The sequence below is a fragment of the Dermochelys coriacea genome, chromosome 3 (assembly GCF_009764565.3).
Source record: "Dermochelys coriacea isolate rDerCor1 chromosome 3, rDerCor1.pri.v4, whole genome shotgun sequence".
NCBI lineage: Eukaryota > Metazoa > Chordata > Testudines > Dermochelyidae > Dermochelys > Dermochelys coriacea.
The window spans coordinates 152692006-152708745 of record NC_050070.1 but is presented as its reverse complement, the minus strand read 5'-3'; the positions used below and the strand labels follow the sequence as shown (position 1 = coordinate 152708745).

General features: G+C 43.0%; 1 protein-coding gene across 1 annotated transcript in view; it reads right to left on the bottom strand.

Moving 5' to 3' along the window:
* Nucleotides 1-16740, bottom strand: part of DNAH8 (dynein axonemal heavy chain 8) — a 617537-nt gene that overhangs the window by 313969 nt on the left and 286828 nt on the right. Inside the window, exon 34 of the mRNA XM_043511607.1 lies at nucleotides 9004-9141. Within this exon, the coding sequence (XP_043367542.1) occupies nucleotides 9004-9141 (138 nt within the window). The remainder of the gene's footprint in view (nucleotides 1-9003; nucleotides 9142-16740) is intronic.

Below are 16740 nucleotides of genomic sequence, written 5' to 3'. Positions count from 1 at the left end.
TACTGATTTACCATCAATTTGCACATGAAAAGCTGCTATTGCAGCTAAATGCCCCCTAATGGTGCAATAGATAAATCTTTATTCTTTAAATATAGCTTAATATAGACTGAATAGGTGCTGACAGAGGATCCATACCCTTATCAGATCATCATCATCATCATGTTCCTATTACACCTCTGGCATTTCGGGCAGTGATGAAGCTGCTCCACTCCTGTCCATTTCTGGCAAGTCTTTCAATGGTTCCCCAGCTGTGCCCCAGGTTTTTCAGCTCAGCTTCCACAGTTTTTTGCCATGTTGTTTTCAAGCATCCTCGTTTTTGCTTGCCTTCAAGTGTCCATCTTATTGCTACTCTGGTGATCGAATCAGTTTCCATCTGAAGCACATGACTGATACATCTCCAACGCCTCCTGGCAATGATGATGCTCAGATCCTCTTGGTGACATGGTGTCAATAGATCTTGGTTTGAGATTGTTCTGGGACAAAAGATATGGAAGATTTTTCTGAGACAGGTTGTACGGAATGAAGACAGTTTGGACACGTCATACTTTATCATTCCGCAGCATTCTGCACTATAAAGTAGTGTTGAAAGTACACAGCTCTGATAAATCTTATGTTTGGTTTTGGTGTTGTATTTTGATGAATTCCAGTCTGTATTTAAGCTCCTGAAAGCGTTCCTGGCTTTATTAATTTTGTTCCAGATGTCCTGGCTTGTTCCACCATCCTGGCTGATGGTGCTGCCCAAGTATGTGAATGTTTCTTCATTGGTGAGAACATAATCCTCTATTCGTACTCGTGATGGTGAGGTAATATTAAAGGTCATGATATCCGTCTTATTGAGGTTGATTTTCAGTTCAATTTCTGGCTGAATGCGTTGAGTCGAATTGTTTTTTCTTGTATATGGTGTTGGGTATGTTATAGGAGAGCGACATCATCTGAGAAATCCAGGTCTTCAAGGGATGAGAAGAGTGTCCATTTAATGCCTCTTGGAATGTCTTCTGTTGTACGCCACATTACCCAGTCAATGGCAACATTGAAGAGGATTGCGGACATGACACACCCCTGATGTACTCCTGTTTTGACTTAAAAACTGAGCTCACTGTGATCAAGACTACATGTAAAGTTGAAATAGAAGCTTTTGATGATATTGATTATACAGAGAGGAATTCCATATGCACTCAGAATGCACCATAGGCTGGTCCTGTGAATGCTATCAAAAGCCTTCTCAAAGTCTGTGATTTATATAAATTTATATATAATTGCCGTTGCCATTCTAAGCACTGTTCTATTATGTTTCGTAGAGTGAAGATCTAGTATGTGCAACCATGCCCTTTCTGAAAACCAGCTTGCTCTTTTCTAAGAATACTATCAACTGCCTCTGATATACGCTGGACTATGATCTTACACAGTACTTTGCTTGGCACAGATAAAAGTGTGATATCACGCCAGTTATTACAATCACTGAGAGTTCCTTTCTTTGGTATCTTTGCTATAACCCCATTGGTCCGCTCACCTGGCACTCTTTCCCTTTCTCAGACTGATGTAAATAGAGGGGCCAGGATAGATGCTGCTAATTTAGGATTTACCTTGAACATTTCTGCATTCAAGTTATCCTTGCCACGAGCTTTCCCATTTTTTAAGGATTTGATGGCTTGAATGATCTCTTCCTTAGTTGGGGGGTCTATGTTGATATCAAGATTTTCTTCTGCCTCCTGGATGTTTGTTTCCTCTTTAGGTGGCTCCCTGTTCAGCATTTCTTTGAAATGCTCTGTCCAGCGCATTTCTTGTTCTTTTTCGGTTGTTAGTAGGTGTCCTTGTCTGTTCCTGATGAGAGTATTTGTTGGTGTCTGGCGTTTACCACTGATAAGCTGCATCATTTTGTAGACAGCTCCTTGCTCACCACGAGCAGCTGCATCCTCTGCTTGTGTTGCCAGATTATCAATATAATGCCATTTGTCTGCCCTCAAATGGCATTTGACCTCCTGATGTGTCTTGCTATCCTTTAGCTTCTGGGATTTTGTGTCTAAAACTTTTTTCTTCAGGGCTCATCTGGTTTCTATGGCATTGCATGTGCTGGGTGTAATCCACTCCTTCCTTCTCTTCTGCCTGTAGCCTAGACAGTCTTCACTGCTCTGTTTATAAATTGCTGTTACTTTGTCCCACCTTTTGTTAATCTCCTCATCTGAATTCCCCTCCTCTTAATCAAGGTCGCAAGTGCTTGAAACCTGTTTGTTCACTGCAGAACGAAGGCTTTCTGTATTTCAAGGGACTTAAGCTTGTCAATATCATAATATCTATGTCCCTTGTTTGGTGGACCCACACTTCTCAGTTTTAGCTTGATGGAGGCTGTCACAAGGTGGTGGTTGCTGCCAACATCTGCACCACTTCTCACTTTCACATCTGTCAGTGAGCGTCACCATTTGCCATTGATCATGATATGATCAATCTGGTTCTTACCTCTGCCATTTGGAGACTACCATGTGAGATTGTGAATTTCACAATGTTCAAACAGGGTTCCGCTGATGACTAGGTCATTAATGTTACAAAAATCAACAAGGCTTTCTCTGTTTTCATTCATGGTGCCACACCGATGTCTTCCCATTAGTCTGCCATTGTTTGTGTTGTCCTTACCGACCTTGGCATTCAGGTCTCCCATGATGATAATTAGGTCGTGGCATGATACTCTCTCTAACTTCGCCTATAGTGTAAGGTAGAATTTATAGATTCATAGATTCATAGATACTAAGGTCAGAAGGGACCATTCTGATCATCTAGTCCGACCTCCTGCACAGCGCAGGCCACAGAATCTCACCCACCCACTCCTATGAAAAACCTCACCCATGTCTGAGCTATTGAAGTCCTTAAATCATGGTTCAAAGACTTCAAGGAGCAGAGAAGCCTCCTTCAAGTCAACCATGCCCCATGCTACAGAGGAAGGCGAAAAACCTCCAGGGCCTCTCCAATCTGCCCTGGAGGAAAATTCCTTCCCGACCCCAAATATGGCAATCAGCTAAACCCTGAGCATATGGGCAAGATTCACCAGCCAGATACCCAGGAAAGAATTTTCTATAGTAACTCAGATCCCATCCATCTAATATCCCATCTCAGGGGATTAGTCCTATTTACCCTGAATATTTAAAGATCAATTAATGACCAAAATCCCATTATCCCATCATACCATCTCCTCCATAAACTTATCGAGTAGAATCTTAAAACCAGATAGATCTTTTGCCCCCACTGCTTCCCTTGGAAGGCTATTCCAAAACTTCACTCCTCTGATGGTTAAAAACCTTCGTCTGATTTCAAGTCTAAACTTCCTGGTGGCCAGTTTATACCCATTTGTTCTTGTGTCCACATTGGTGCTGAGCTGAAATAATTCCTCTCCCTCTCCTATATTTATCCCTCTGATATATTTATAGAGAGCAATCATATCTCCCCTCAACCTTCTTTTAGTTAGGCTAAACAAGCCAAGCTCCTTAAGTCTCCTTTCATAAGACAAGTTTTCCATTCCTCGGATCATCCTAGTAGCCCTTCTCTGTACCTGCTCCAGTTTGAATTCATCCTTTTTAAACATGGGAGACCAGAACTGCACACAGTATTCTAGGTGAGGTCTCACCAGTGCCTTGTACAACGGTACTAAAACCTCCTTATCCCTACTGGAAATGCCTCTCCTGATGCATCCCAAAACCGCATTAGCTTTTTTCACAGCCATATCACATTGGCAGCTCATAGTCATCCTATGATCAACCAATACTCCAAGATCCTTCTCCTCTTCCATTACTTCTAATTGATGCGTCCCCAATTTATAACTAAAATTCTTGTTATTAATCCCTAAATGCATAACCTTACACTTCTCACTATTAAATTTCATCCTATTACTATTACTCCAGTTTACAAGGTCATCCAGATCCTCCTGTATAATATCCCGATCCTTCTCCGAATTGGCAATACCTCCCAGCTTTGTATCGTCTGCAAACTTTATTAGCACACTCCCACTTTTTGTGCCAAGGTCAGTAATAAAAAGATTAAATAAGATTGGTCCCAAAACCGATCCCTGAGGAACTCCACTGGTAACCTCCCTCCAACCTGACAGTTCGCCTTTCAGTAGGACCCGTTGCAGTCTCCCCTTTAACCAATTTCTTATCCACCTTTTGATGTTCATATTGATCCCCATCTTCTCCAATTTAACTAATAATTCCCCATGTGGCACGGTATCAAATGCCTTACTGAAATCTAGGTAAATTAGATCCACTGCATTTCCTTTATCTAAAAAATCTGTTACTTTTTCAAAAAAGGAGATTAGGTTGGTTTGGCACGATCTACCTTTTGTAAAACCATGTTGTATTTTGTCCCATTTACCATTGACTTCAATGTCCTTAACTAATTTCTCCTTCAAAATTTTTTCCAGGACCTTGCATACTACAGATGTCAAACTAACTGGCCTGTAGTTACCCGGATCACTTTTTTTTCCTTTCTTAAAAATAGGAACTATATTAGCAATTCTCCAATCATTCGGTACTATTCCTGAGTTTACAGATTCATTAAAAATTCTTGCTAATGGGCTTGCAATTTCAGGTGCCAATTCCTTTAATATTCTTGGATGAAGATTATCTGGGCCCCCCGATTTAGTCCCATTAAGCTGTTTCAGTTTCGCTTCTACCTCAGATACGGTAATATCTACCTCCATATCCTCATTCCCATTTGTCATGCTACCATTATCCCTAAGATCCTCTTTAGCCTTATTAAAGGCTGAGGCAAAGTATTTGTTTAGATATTGGGCCATACCTAGATTATCTTTAACCTCCACTCCATCCTCAGTGTTAAGAGGCCCCACTTCTTCTTTCTTAGTTTTCTTCTTATTTATATGGCTATAGAACCTTTTACTATTGGTTTTAATTCCCTTTGCAAGGTCCAACTCTACTCGACTTTTAGCCTGTCTCACTTTATCCCGACATGTTCTGACCTCAATTAGGTAGCTTTCCTTGCTGATCCCTCCCATCTTCCACTCCCTGTATGCTTTCTGCTTCTTCTTAATCACCTCTCTAAGATGCTTGCTCATCCAGTTTGGTCTACAACTCCTGCCTATGAATTTTTTCCCCTTTCTTGGGATACAGGCTTCCGATAGCTTCTGCAGCTTTGATTTAAAGTAATCCCAGGCCTCCTCTACCTTTAGATCCATAAATTCTTCAGTCCAATCCACTTCCCTAACTAATTTCCTTAATTTTTGAAAGTCAGCCCTTTTGAAAATCAAAACCCTAGTTGCAGATTTATTTTTGTTAATCCTTCCATTTAGTTTGAACTGAATTAGCTCAGTTACTTGATGAAGGAATCCATCAGCTATCGCATCTAGGAAAATCTGAGCCCTATTATTATTACTAGCACTGGTCCTCCAGTCTATATCTGGGAAGTTAAAGTCTCCCATGATCATGCAGTTTCCATTAGTATTTACTTGATTAAAGACATTAAAAAGGGCTCTATCCATATCCAAATTAGATCCCGGAGGTCTATAGCACACCCCAAGCACTATCGCAGGAGAGGCTTTACTAGTTTTCTTCCCCAATGTAATTTTTGCCCACACGGACTCTGTCTTATCCATTGCATCGCTTCTTATTTCTTTACATTCTACCTCATCATTAATATACAATGCTACCCCACCACCTTTACCTTTGTTTCTGTCTTTCCTAAACAGCACATACCCTTCAATACCTGTAGTCCAGTCATGACTACTATTCCACCATGTTTCTGTTATCCCTATAATATCTGGTTTCACTTCCTGCACCAGTAGCTCTAGTTCCTCCATTTTGTTACCTAGACTCCTCGCATTGGTGTACAAACATCTTAATTTTTGCTGTTTGGACTCATTCACATTTTGTACCCTATTAGGCACAGTCATTCTACACCCAGTATAACCTATTAGACTAGTATCCACACCGCCCTCGCTCCTTATATACATTCTCCTACCCACGGCTGTATCCTTTCTTACTTCATCTTCTTCCCTCTCAATGCTAAAATCTGGCGTGGAGATTTTCTGAACATCTCCCACCCATCTCCCCCCAATTCCTAGTTTAAAGCTCTCTTTATCAGTTGTGCCAGCCTCGATCCTAGAAGTCTATTTCCTTCCCTACTCAGATGAAGTCCATCCCGAGAGAACTGTCCTCTGTCCGTGAATGCCTCCCAGTGGCCATACATCCCAAAGCCCTCCTTATAGCACCACTGCCTAAGCCATCTGTTGACAGTCATAATCTTGTCACACCTTTGTTGCCCTTCTCTAGGAACAGGAAGGATCCCGCTAAAGATCACCTGAGCCTCAATTTCCTTAAGCGTCTTCCCCAGCCTAGCATAGTCTCCCTTAATACTTTCCAGTGAGAATCTAGCCGTATCATTTGTTCCCACATGAAGGATAATTAGGGGATTCTTTCCCGCTCCCTTTAGGATCCTTTTCAACCTCAGGTCTACATCCTGTATCTTTGCACCCGGAAGACAGCACACCCTTCTATTCTCAGGTCATTTATCTTCCAAACCTGATTTCCTTGACTCTGGTACCTTCTTTGCAGCCAGGTCAGAGGACTTTGGAACTGGAGCTCACTGCCAAGATTGACGGTTTAAATAAATCTGTTAGTCTTTAAGGTGCCACTGGACTCCTTGTGATTTAACCACAAAAGACTTTGTGGAACTTGAAGGACTTGGAGCCAAACCAGGCCTCTTGCTTTTATTATCTGAAACCTTAGACACCTCAGATCTGGAGGTTTTAATTGATAAGGAGAGCTTGGAATCTGTTTTGCCTGTCCTTACTAGCTCATGGTGTGAAAGTACATACATCAAGCAACAACAAGGAGAATGCCCTGCTCCTAAGCGAGCAAGCATGGGCATCTGACTCTGGAAAAACTGCCAGACATAATACACATCTTTTAAAACCATGCTTCTTGATCTTTGGATCTGCAATAACAAACAGTAACTAATACTAACACTAAGTGCTAACTATCTAACTATTAAAAATAATAAACATGGCACCTATTGAATCCAAAGAAGGCTCACATCCATCCAGGCAGCAGTTAAAAGGAACTGAGGTGGGACTGGTAACCACTGCTATGCCCCCTTTTACAGCCATGCCCTCAAAACATGATCAGATGCTGAAGGCGGGGGCGGAGAAGGACACATAAACAATCAGGCACTACTAATAAAAGCCTGCACCATTCTACCACACCAATCGGTGCATATCCAAAGAGTGGGAGTATGCAGAGGACACTTGAAGAAGAAACCCCATTTCTTCACCTTACCCCTGAAAATCATAAGAATCCTGATTCATCATGGGAGGAAAAGGGCTTTGTAGAAGCCCTGCTTTTTTCCTTAGGAAACTAAGTATCCACTTCAATACCGGGGTGGGGTAGAGATACGACTTCGAATCCTTTCAGGAGGTTTTCTACTCCAGCCCAGTTCTGATGCTGGACTTACTCTCTGGGTTAGACTGATAACATCATTCTCATCCCTCTTCCCAAAATATTCAGAACCTCCAAGCTTTTCTGTATTGGCGTCACAGCTCCTGGGAGAAGGTAATGTCCTGACATATCTGTTCAACTCTGAGCCTTGTGCCCTGGCTATGCAAGGTTTGGCTAGCTGTGAACAGGTAAGCTATAATTTGCCCTCTCTAGTGCCAGTACATGCTGCCTCATATAGGGAACACCACTTAGATTTAGCCCAATGTTTGTGGGAGAGCACTGCCTGTTAGGCGGGCAGGCAGAGGGATCCCAGAAGGGAGGCACAGCAATGACAGATCCAGGTGACTGAAACCATCACACTATTAAATACCCAATCCAAGGGAGAAAGAGAATGTGGAAGAAAGATTATAAATTACTGCTGCACAACAACAAATAAAAATTAAAGTTATAAAACAAAGTGCACAGGAGAAACTGAACCACCAATTTATTATGCCACCAGAGGCTGGACATCTGGTAGTTTGAGCTGAAGGATGAGGCGTTGTCCTGGAGCCTCCAGCAACAACTTTGGATTGCCTACAAATTCCACAGGTTGAGGGCATTAACCCATTAGTGGTGACTGAGGAAAGAAGCTATGCTGAACAAAAAAAAATCTATTCTGTCCCATAAATCTAGCCCCCATCCTCCATGCTATATATTTCCTCACATAACACTGAAGCTAATTTCTAAAGCACTAAAAATAAAATAAATTTAAAAATTAGAAAACTTTTTTGTGAGCAAACTATGACTCATTAGACTTCAAAGTATCAAAATATTTTTAATTTTTCAAGAATACTGGAGTAGTACACCTACTAATTATATAACAGGAACGCCTACTGTAAAAGGTGTTCAGTTTCTCAAGTTATTTTAGGTTACCTATGTATTTTAAGAATAGTATACAATGTTTCAAGAGATTCTCAAATTTTAATCTTATAGTCAATACTGTAAGCCAGTGAGCTAGCTCACTAGTCCAGGCAGGATCAATGTAACACCTGAGTCTGTTGTGGGTCCTTGTCTTTGGGCACAGTTTTTTGATTAAACAGAAAACTTGGGCACAATACCCCAATATATAGTTCACCCAACATTGTCTACTGTTCCCAGTGGCTTTTCCCTCATCTCTCTCAGTCTCTCCCCATCCTTGCCCTGACCCACGGATTTCTGCAGCAGCTTTTCTACTCCCTACAGTTCACTCTTTAAGCCATCTGTCTAGAAATCACCTAATAACTTGGTTCTTTCCCCTACCGTTTTCCAGCACAAAGCTCCTGTTGGCCTTTATAAAGAACAGGTAATCTTCAGGTTGTCACCTGAACCTAGCCCCACAACCTCAGCAAAGAGGCACCTGATTAGTAAAAGCCTGGGCTGGGACTCATATCCCCTCAAAGGAGCCAGTCACCCTGTGACAAACACTATTAACAAATTTCCCAAATTTATATATATATCAACATGCTTTAAAGATACTAAGTTATTTGTAATGCAATTATCATTATTTATATTCAGATTTAACCTGTTAAAAAGTTCAAATTAGGAGAAATACCTGTTTTGAAAGTCCAAAAGTTCAGCATTAATTTTTTCAATGTCTACATCTGTCCAAAGTATCTCATAATACCCACTAATATTGTTCATTACAGTATCATATAATCCATATAATTTCTGAAGCAATCCTAGCTCCTTCCTACAAGATAAAAACCATATCAACCATTAGAATCAGCTACTGAAAGACAGTGTAATAATTTCTGCTCATTTATTATGAGTACAGAAGAATAACTAAAATCTTTTTAGAATGCAAGCCTTTGGGGTTAGAAAGCTGTGTCTATGTACTCTAGCAAAGAGAACAATAGCAGCAATCAAGTAATAAAACAATGTGAAGTACTAGTCTGAATAGCCCAATAATCAAGTTGTTTGATATTAATAACAATATTGCAAAAGTTTCAGGTAGACTAATTAGGGTCTTGTCTATGGGGGGGATGTTGGGGGATAAACCAGACTGATTTGATGCACATTAGTTCACATGCAACAGGCAAGCCGCACTTTAATAGCATGCACACAAGTCAGCTGTGCCCTCTTTCAATTTGTATCATTGCACTCACATGGTAGCAGCTTGCTGTGTACTAAACACACGGCATTCTCTGAGGATATCCTATGGTCCTTTGCTTCACCGCTCAGCAGTGTGCATTCTGGGATTTTTCCTCGCTATGCATTGTGGGATGCATAGCAGAAGCCCAGTAGGTTCACATTTGTAAAAATCATGTGCTTCCTTTCTGGGTAGGCTAGCACCATTTTCAAATTGCTGTTGGCCAGTATGGATCCAACAATGCTCCACAAGACTATGTTGGCAACTATAAATATGCAAAAGCTGCTTTGGCTGTATTTCAGCTTTTGAAGCTGGATAACTTTGATTTTCGACTTGCCCAGTGCACCACCAAGCAGATGATGTGGCATCAACAGAAGCTTGAGTTTCCGCAGCAGCAGAGGAAGCCAAATGACGATGAGGAAAAAGAAGATAATGCAGAGCAACTGCTATTCCAGGAGCTGTTCCTGGAGCAGCCTCACACCATGCAGCACTGTTTCTGGGTTCATCAATTGGTGGGAATGGATCAGTCTGCAGACCTGGGATGACTAACAGTGGCAAGAGAATTTCAGGATGGTGAAGGCAACCCTTTTTAGATATGTGCTGAACTAGCACCAGAACCGTAGCAGCACTGTACCAACATGAGATGTCTCTTACCTGTAGAAGAGTGGGTTGCCACTGCCATATAGAAGCTTGCCATCCCTGAATGCTACCAGTCTGTAGCCAACCAAATAGACATAGGAAGGTGAACTGTTGGGGCCATTGTCACAAAGGCGTATGATGCAATACATAAAGTACCATTGCACTGATTTACAAACCATGATAATGATCAAGAGATTATTGATGACTTTGCCTACATAGGGTTCTCAAGGTGTAGTAAGGCAATTGATGGCCTTACATGTGCCTATTATTTCACACACACACACACACACACACACACCAAGGCTCAGAATTAATAAACAGAAAGGTATGGGTATTTCTCCATAGTGTTCCAAGGGCTAGTTGACCACCATAGCAGGTTTACAAACATAATTTCAAGATGGTCTGGAAGGATGCATGATACTAGGATCTTTTGAAACTCGGTACTATTTAAATTAACGGAGAAAGGACAATTTGCTCCCTGTGGACATTAATGGTGTCAGATTGCTCTGGTTACCCAGGAAGACCCATCTTATCCTCTGCTGCTGTGGCTAATGAAGCCATTCAAAGGCCACTTGTGTAATGGAATGATAAGCTGTATTATACTGTTGGGCCAACTAGGTGGCATTGTGGAAACATACCTTATTTGAGCCATACAGGCAGAACATTAAAGGCTCTTGTATTTGGTGTGAATCTTGCTCAGAAGACAATTCTGTAGTCAGTCTATATCTGGTACAGGAGCATGACATGGTGTCAGAAGTAAACAAGTGCCCGAGGAGAACGGAAAAAGAGGAAAAAAGCAACAAAGGTTGCAAACAGAAGGGAAAAAAAGCAACAAAGGTGTCCACTAAGGTATTCATACACCCAGCAGGTAGGCTACTGATATAATGCTGCTGTGCCGAATGCATCAATTCCACAGTTTCATTGCCTCTGCCGAAAGGGATGGTGATCTCACCCCTCCATGGTGCTTATGCAGAAGATTCATGCTATGCTGTCTGTTATGACCTTTATATGTTCGCCATTGATCAATGGTAGGAAATGTGCACAAGCATTCCTGACCAGTCTGAGCTCCAGTAGGTGGATACGGAGCATTGATTCTATGGGGGAGCATTTGCCCTTAATTGTGTGACTGTCTACATGAGCTCCCAAGCCCAGTAAAGATGTGTCTGTTATCAGTTTCAATGTTGGAGGTGGCTGTGTGAAGGGGACCCCTGTGCAGACATTCTGAGGATCTTTCCACCACTCAAGAGAGTCTTTGACTGTCAACAGTAGTTTGTTTATTCAATGTGTCTCTGTTTGGTGCGTATACCATTTTGAGCTATGCCTGAAGGCAACACATGTGAAGTGTCATGTGACTTATCACAAGTGTGCCTGCCACCATGTGCCCAAGTTGTTGGAGGCAATTTCTGGCCGAGATCTGGGAGTTGGAATGGTGTCTATTAACACAGTGAGGGTGTTGAATCTGTGTAGTGGGAGGAAGGCTTTGGCCTTCACCACATCGAGATAGGCTCCTATGAATTCCATATGGTATCCAGGAGTCAAAGTCAATTTTTGAGTGTTCAGCTGTAGTCCCCATTGTGTGAATACATCTATAGTCTTTTGCGTGACCACTAGGTGTCATCAAAAGATCATGCTTTGAGTAGGTAGTCATCTAGATACAGGTACATCATGTTTCCTCATTTGTGAAGGTGGGCCGCTACCATAGATAGGACCTTCAAGAACATGCTGGGTGCAGGTGACAGGTTGAATGGAAGTACCCCGTAATGAAAATGGTCTTGACCAAAAGTATACCTGAGAAACCTTCTGTTGAATCACAATGTGAAAATAAGCATCTTTGTAGGTCAAGGACTGAGAAGCAGTCTCCCTGGTTTAGAGATGGAATTATTGCTGGTAATGTAATGCTTTGTGCCTTTCCATATTTGTTTAGTGCTCTCAGATTGAGAATGGGTCTCCATCCTCTGTTTTGCCCCCGATATTGGGAAATATCTGTAATAGAAACCCTTCCCTCTGTGTTCATTTGGAACTGGTTCTATAGCACCAAGGTTTAGGAGATGATTTATTTCCTGACATAATAGGCTCTCATGAGGAGGGTCCCTGAAGAGGGTGGGGAGGGAGGATGGGTAGGAGGGAGGGAGGTAAAATGGATTGAATAACCATTGGAGATGATCTCCAGTACCCATTTGTCTGATGTTATCTTTTCCCAGTTTTGTTGAAAAAGAACAAGGCAGTGTCCAAAGGGATGTAGATGGTTCGAGTTTTGCAGCAATTGATGATGGCAGTGGTTCCTTGGGACCTCAGCCAAAGTATCAAAACTGATGTTTCAACATTGAGGGCTGCACAGTTGAAGTTTGGGGAACCATCGGCTTTCATTTCTGCACCTGTTGTCTTCTGCTGGGGTTTGTATTGTCTCTGAGGTGGAGGAAACTGGGCTGGTCAGGATCTTTGTGATGTCTGTGACTTACTGTATTGTCTTTTTTGTGCCACTGTGTAGCTCCCCAAAGAGCATAATGTGGCTCTTCAGTCCTTCAGCGTGTGTAGTGAGGCATCTGTCTTTTCTGCAAAGAGTTTGGATTCTTTGAATGGAAGGTCCTCCACGGTCATTTGGACTTCTCTTGGGAGAATGGAAAGGTGAAGCCAGGAAGCTCTCCTCATCATTACTGCCATTGATATGGAGCAGGCAGCTGTGTCTCCAGCATCTAATGCAGTCTGTAGTGCTGTCCTTGCCAGAAACTGGCTCTTGGCAATGATGGCTTAGAACTGTTCTCTTTGATCATTTGGGAGATGTTTAATAAAGGCATTAAGTTTTCCATAATCGATATAATATTTCACCATAGCGCCTGGTAATTAGCAATCCTAAATTGTAGGGTTGCTGATGAATATGACTTCCTGCCAAATAAGGCCAGTCATTACCAGTTCTTGTAGTAGGGTGTTGATTTAGCATGGTGCTGTTTGCCATGTGTGTTTACAGTATATACAATAAGGGAATTTGGGGATGGTTGGGAAAATAAAAAGTCCACAATCATAGAGGGGACATAATATTTTTGTCTGTCCTTTTACATGTGGGAGTTATCATGGCCAGCATTTGCCGGATGACCTTGGCTGGGTCTAGTTGGACCTTGTTGATCAGGAATGCAATACGTGCTGGTGAGGATGTGTGGAGGATGTCTAACATCTTGTTTTGCAACTCCTTTACTTCTTCAAGGTGGATCTGAAATGTCTCTGCCACTCTCCTAGTGAGATCCAAAAATTGTTCAAAGTTATGTGACGTAGATGGTGGAGGAGGCATCACAGCTTCACCTGGAGTGGATGATGAAATGTTTATTGCTGGAGTAATTTCTTGATCGAGCCTTGCCTCCTGCTTCTTGTGGATCAGGAAGTCTAGAAATGGAAGCTGAGGAGATCATCTTACTCTAATCCTATGGGAGACACTTGAGGTCCTAGAGGACTGGTGTCTATAGGCTGCCCATGAGTCCCAGTACAGCCACTGATATGGTGTAAAGGGCCTGGGTGATGGTACACAAAAGTATCCATACCAAATGGGTGGGCCTTGTCAGTCCTGTCATGGTTCTAGGTGACTGTTCCTTAACATTGCCCTGGGAAACTTTGCACTTAGACCGAAGATAAGTTATCATTGTCTTCTTCCTTTTCATTTGATAGAGGCTGGCGGTGAGTGTCCTAGAACCATAGGGAATTCCAGAGACTGAGATGTGGTCAGTACTGCACCGCACCACCAATACCAAGCAGCAGGAATTCCAGTTTCTCTGAAACCAAGAGGTCCTTGGAGAAACGAAATTCCTGTGGTACTGCCATGGTAACTGGTACCAACAAAATTTGTCTAGAATGGCCAATGAGTATCAAGGAGTCAGTGGTAGCTGTAGTCTTTTGTCTGATGATCAGCCAGAAGAGGTCTCTCTGATTGAAGTGCTCAGTACCACGGCTTTCCTTGTCTCCAGAGGTCCCAGTTTAGAAGAGGTATTCTGGTCTCTACCAGTTCTCTTGTCAGATGGTACTGATGCTACTGAGCTGTGCCCCTCTGGTTTTTAGGCTTAGTGCTGGTATTCGTAGTTGAGGAGCCTAATGTCTCATGGGTACTGCGCTGTGGCTCTGTTGGTATCAAGGTCACTGATTTTGCCAGGGATCTCTTTCTCCTGGTCAATTCTTCAATCTGAGAATAGCTCTCTTTTCTGAGCTTTTGTGAGAGGAATCAGTAGATTTCCTCTTTGACACCACCAGAGTTTGATGTGCCATGGACGTTGATGGTTGCACTGGGGATTGTTGCTCTGGGGGAGTCCCAGGACTAGGGTCAGTGGCTGGTCTCTGAGACCTCTCCATCATCAGGAGCCTCAGCTTCAGTTCACAGCTCTTTCTTGTCCTTGCCTTCAATTTTTGACAGAAGGTACACTTCTCTGGTATATGAGCCTCTCCTAAGTATATATTTTGGAAATGATAGGAATGTAGAAACTTTAAAAAGTTGTTGTAATGGAATGCTAAACTGTACTATACTGTTCAGCCACTAGGTGATGCTGTGCATAAAAACCAGTTAACTACCTTTCGTAACTGTTGTTTTTCAAGATGTGTTGCCCATGTCCATTCCATTCTAGGTGGGTGTGTGTGCTCACATACGTGGCCGTCAGAGATTTTTGCCTTAGTGGTACCCATAGGGTCAGCTGTGGTGCCCTCCAGAGTGCCGCAATCATGCTGTGGTATATCAGGCACAGTCGGCCATGCCCTCTCAGTTCCTTCTTGCTGACAACTATGACAGAGGGGCAGCAGGGTGGGTAATGGAATGGACATGAGCAACACATCTCAAAGAAGAACAGTTACGAAAGGCAGATAACCGTTTTTTCTTCTTTGAGTGCTTGCTCGTGTCGATTCCATTCTAGGTGACTCACAAGCAGTATCAATGGAGGAGGTCTTGGAGTTCACCGTCGTGCAGCTTGCAGCACTGGTCTGCCAAAGCCAGCGTCATCTCAAGCCTGCTGGATCAGTGTGTAGTGCAATGCAAACGTATGAACAGATGGCCAGGTGGCGGCCCGACAAACTCTTGGATCAGGACCTGAGCAAGGAAGGCTGCAGAGGATGCTTGCACTTTAGCGGTAAGAAGAAGCTGAGAGAGCATGGGCTGGCGGCGCCTGATATACTGCGGCATGAGTTCACCTGGTAGGACAGATGTGGGGAGGGGAAAGGAACATAGGTAGATAGGTCATGGTATGGGCTTCAAAATGGTGATAACATGAGACAGGTCAGTTATCTGGCATGAGCAGTTTCTATTTTGAAAACATGTATTGGTGGGGGGCAGGGGGTGGCCAAATGTATGGGATGAAGAAGGGAGTTGAGGAGGGAGCTGGAGACTCAGAAAGGCTACTAGTTCATATCTGCCTAAAATGGCTGTGGCCATTAAGCTTCCAGAACAGAAGGTAACATGGTAGTATAGCATAATAATAATAATACATTTTAAAAATAGTTAGATACATGACAAGTTTTCCTCAATAGGATGTGCCTCCTCAACCCTGGCCTGTATTTCAGGCTAGAAACTGGCTAGGAATCACGCTCAGTTCCTGCATGGTAGGAATCAGGGTCGCTTTCTACCTGGCAACAAAGTTCTGACTCCTGAACACATCTTGGCTTGCTGGGGACAGCTTTTCAGGAGGCTCCTCATGTTCATCCTCCAATGACTCTTGCTGCTCATCCTTGGAGTGGGGCAGCAAAGGGGGAGGCAAGTTTCAGTAGTAGTGTAATGCAGGGGTCGGCAACCTTCGGCACATGGCCCATCAGGGTAATCCGCTGATGGGCTGCGAGTCATTTTGTTTACATTGACCACCCGCAGGCACAGCCCCATGCAGCTCCCAGTGGCCGCGGTTCGCCGTTCCTGGCCAATGGGAGCTGCCGGAAGCGGTGGCCAGCACATAATGTCTCATGGCCCGCCAGCAAATTACCCTGATGGGCTGCGTGCCGGAGATTGCTGACTTCTGGTGTAATGGATCAAAATTGTGTCCAGCTCCTCAAAAATATACAGATCACATTTCCACTGCCGGACTTTTCCTGGTATCCTTGGTTTTAATGTACATTCTCCTGAGCTGTTTGGTCTTTATTCTGCACTGGTGGGTGATCTGGTTCGGGTGCTTCGCAGACATCTGCTTAGCAATGTACATAAAAGGATCTTTATTTCAGTGCCTGGCCACAAGAGCTTCCTGCATTGATGCTTCTTCCCAGATTGTGGATAAGATCGAGCGTCTCAGTATAGCTCCAGGCAGCTGCTCAAGTAATGTTGTAAGGCAATATCACAGCAATGCAGATATTTTTGAATTAAGGAGCAAATGGGGACATCCAGTCAACTTGACACCAGAGCAGTGGAGGGCACATGAACAAATCAGTGATGATCGCCCACAAAGCAACGTGGGATAGCAATTGGAGGACTGCCAAAGTAGTGCGCAGCTGCAATGCATGAACATAAACAATAGACTGAACTTACACAACTCATATCAAACTTAGTTCACTTTGAAAGAGGACTCCAGAGTTTGATAAATGCAGTTAGTGCATCACAATGAATGGTGTTTTGTGCAT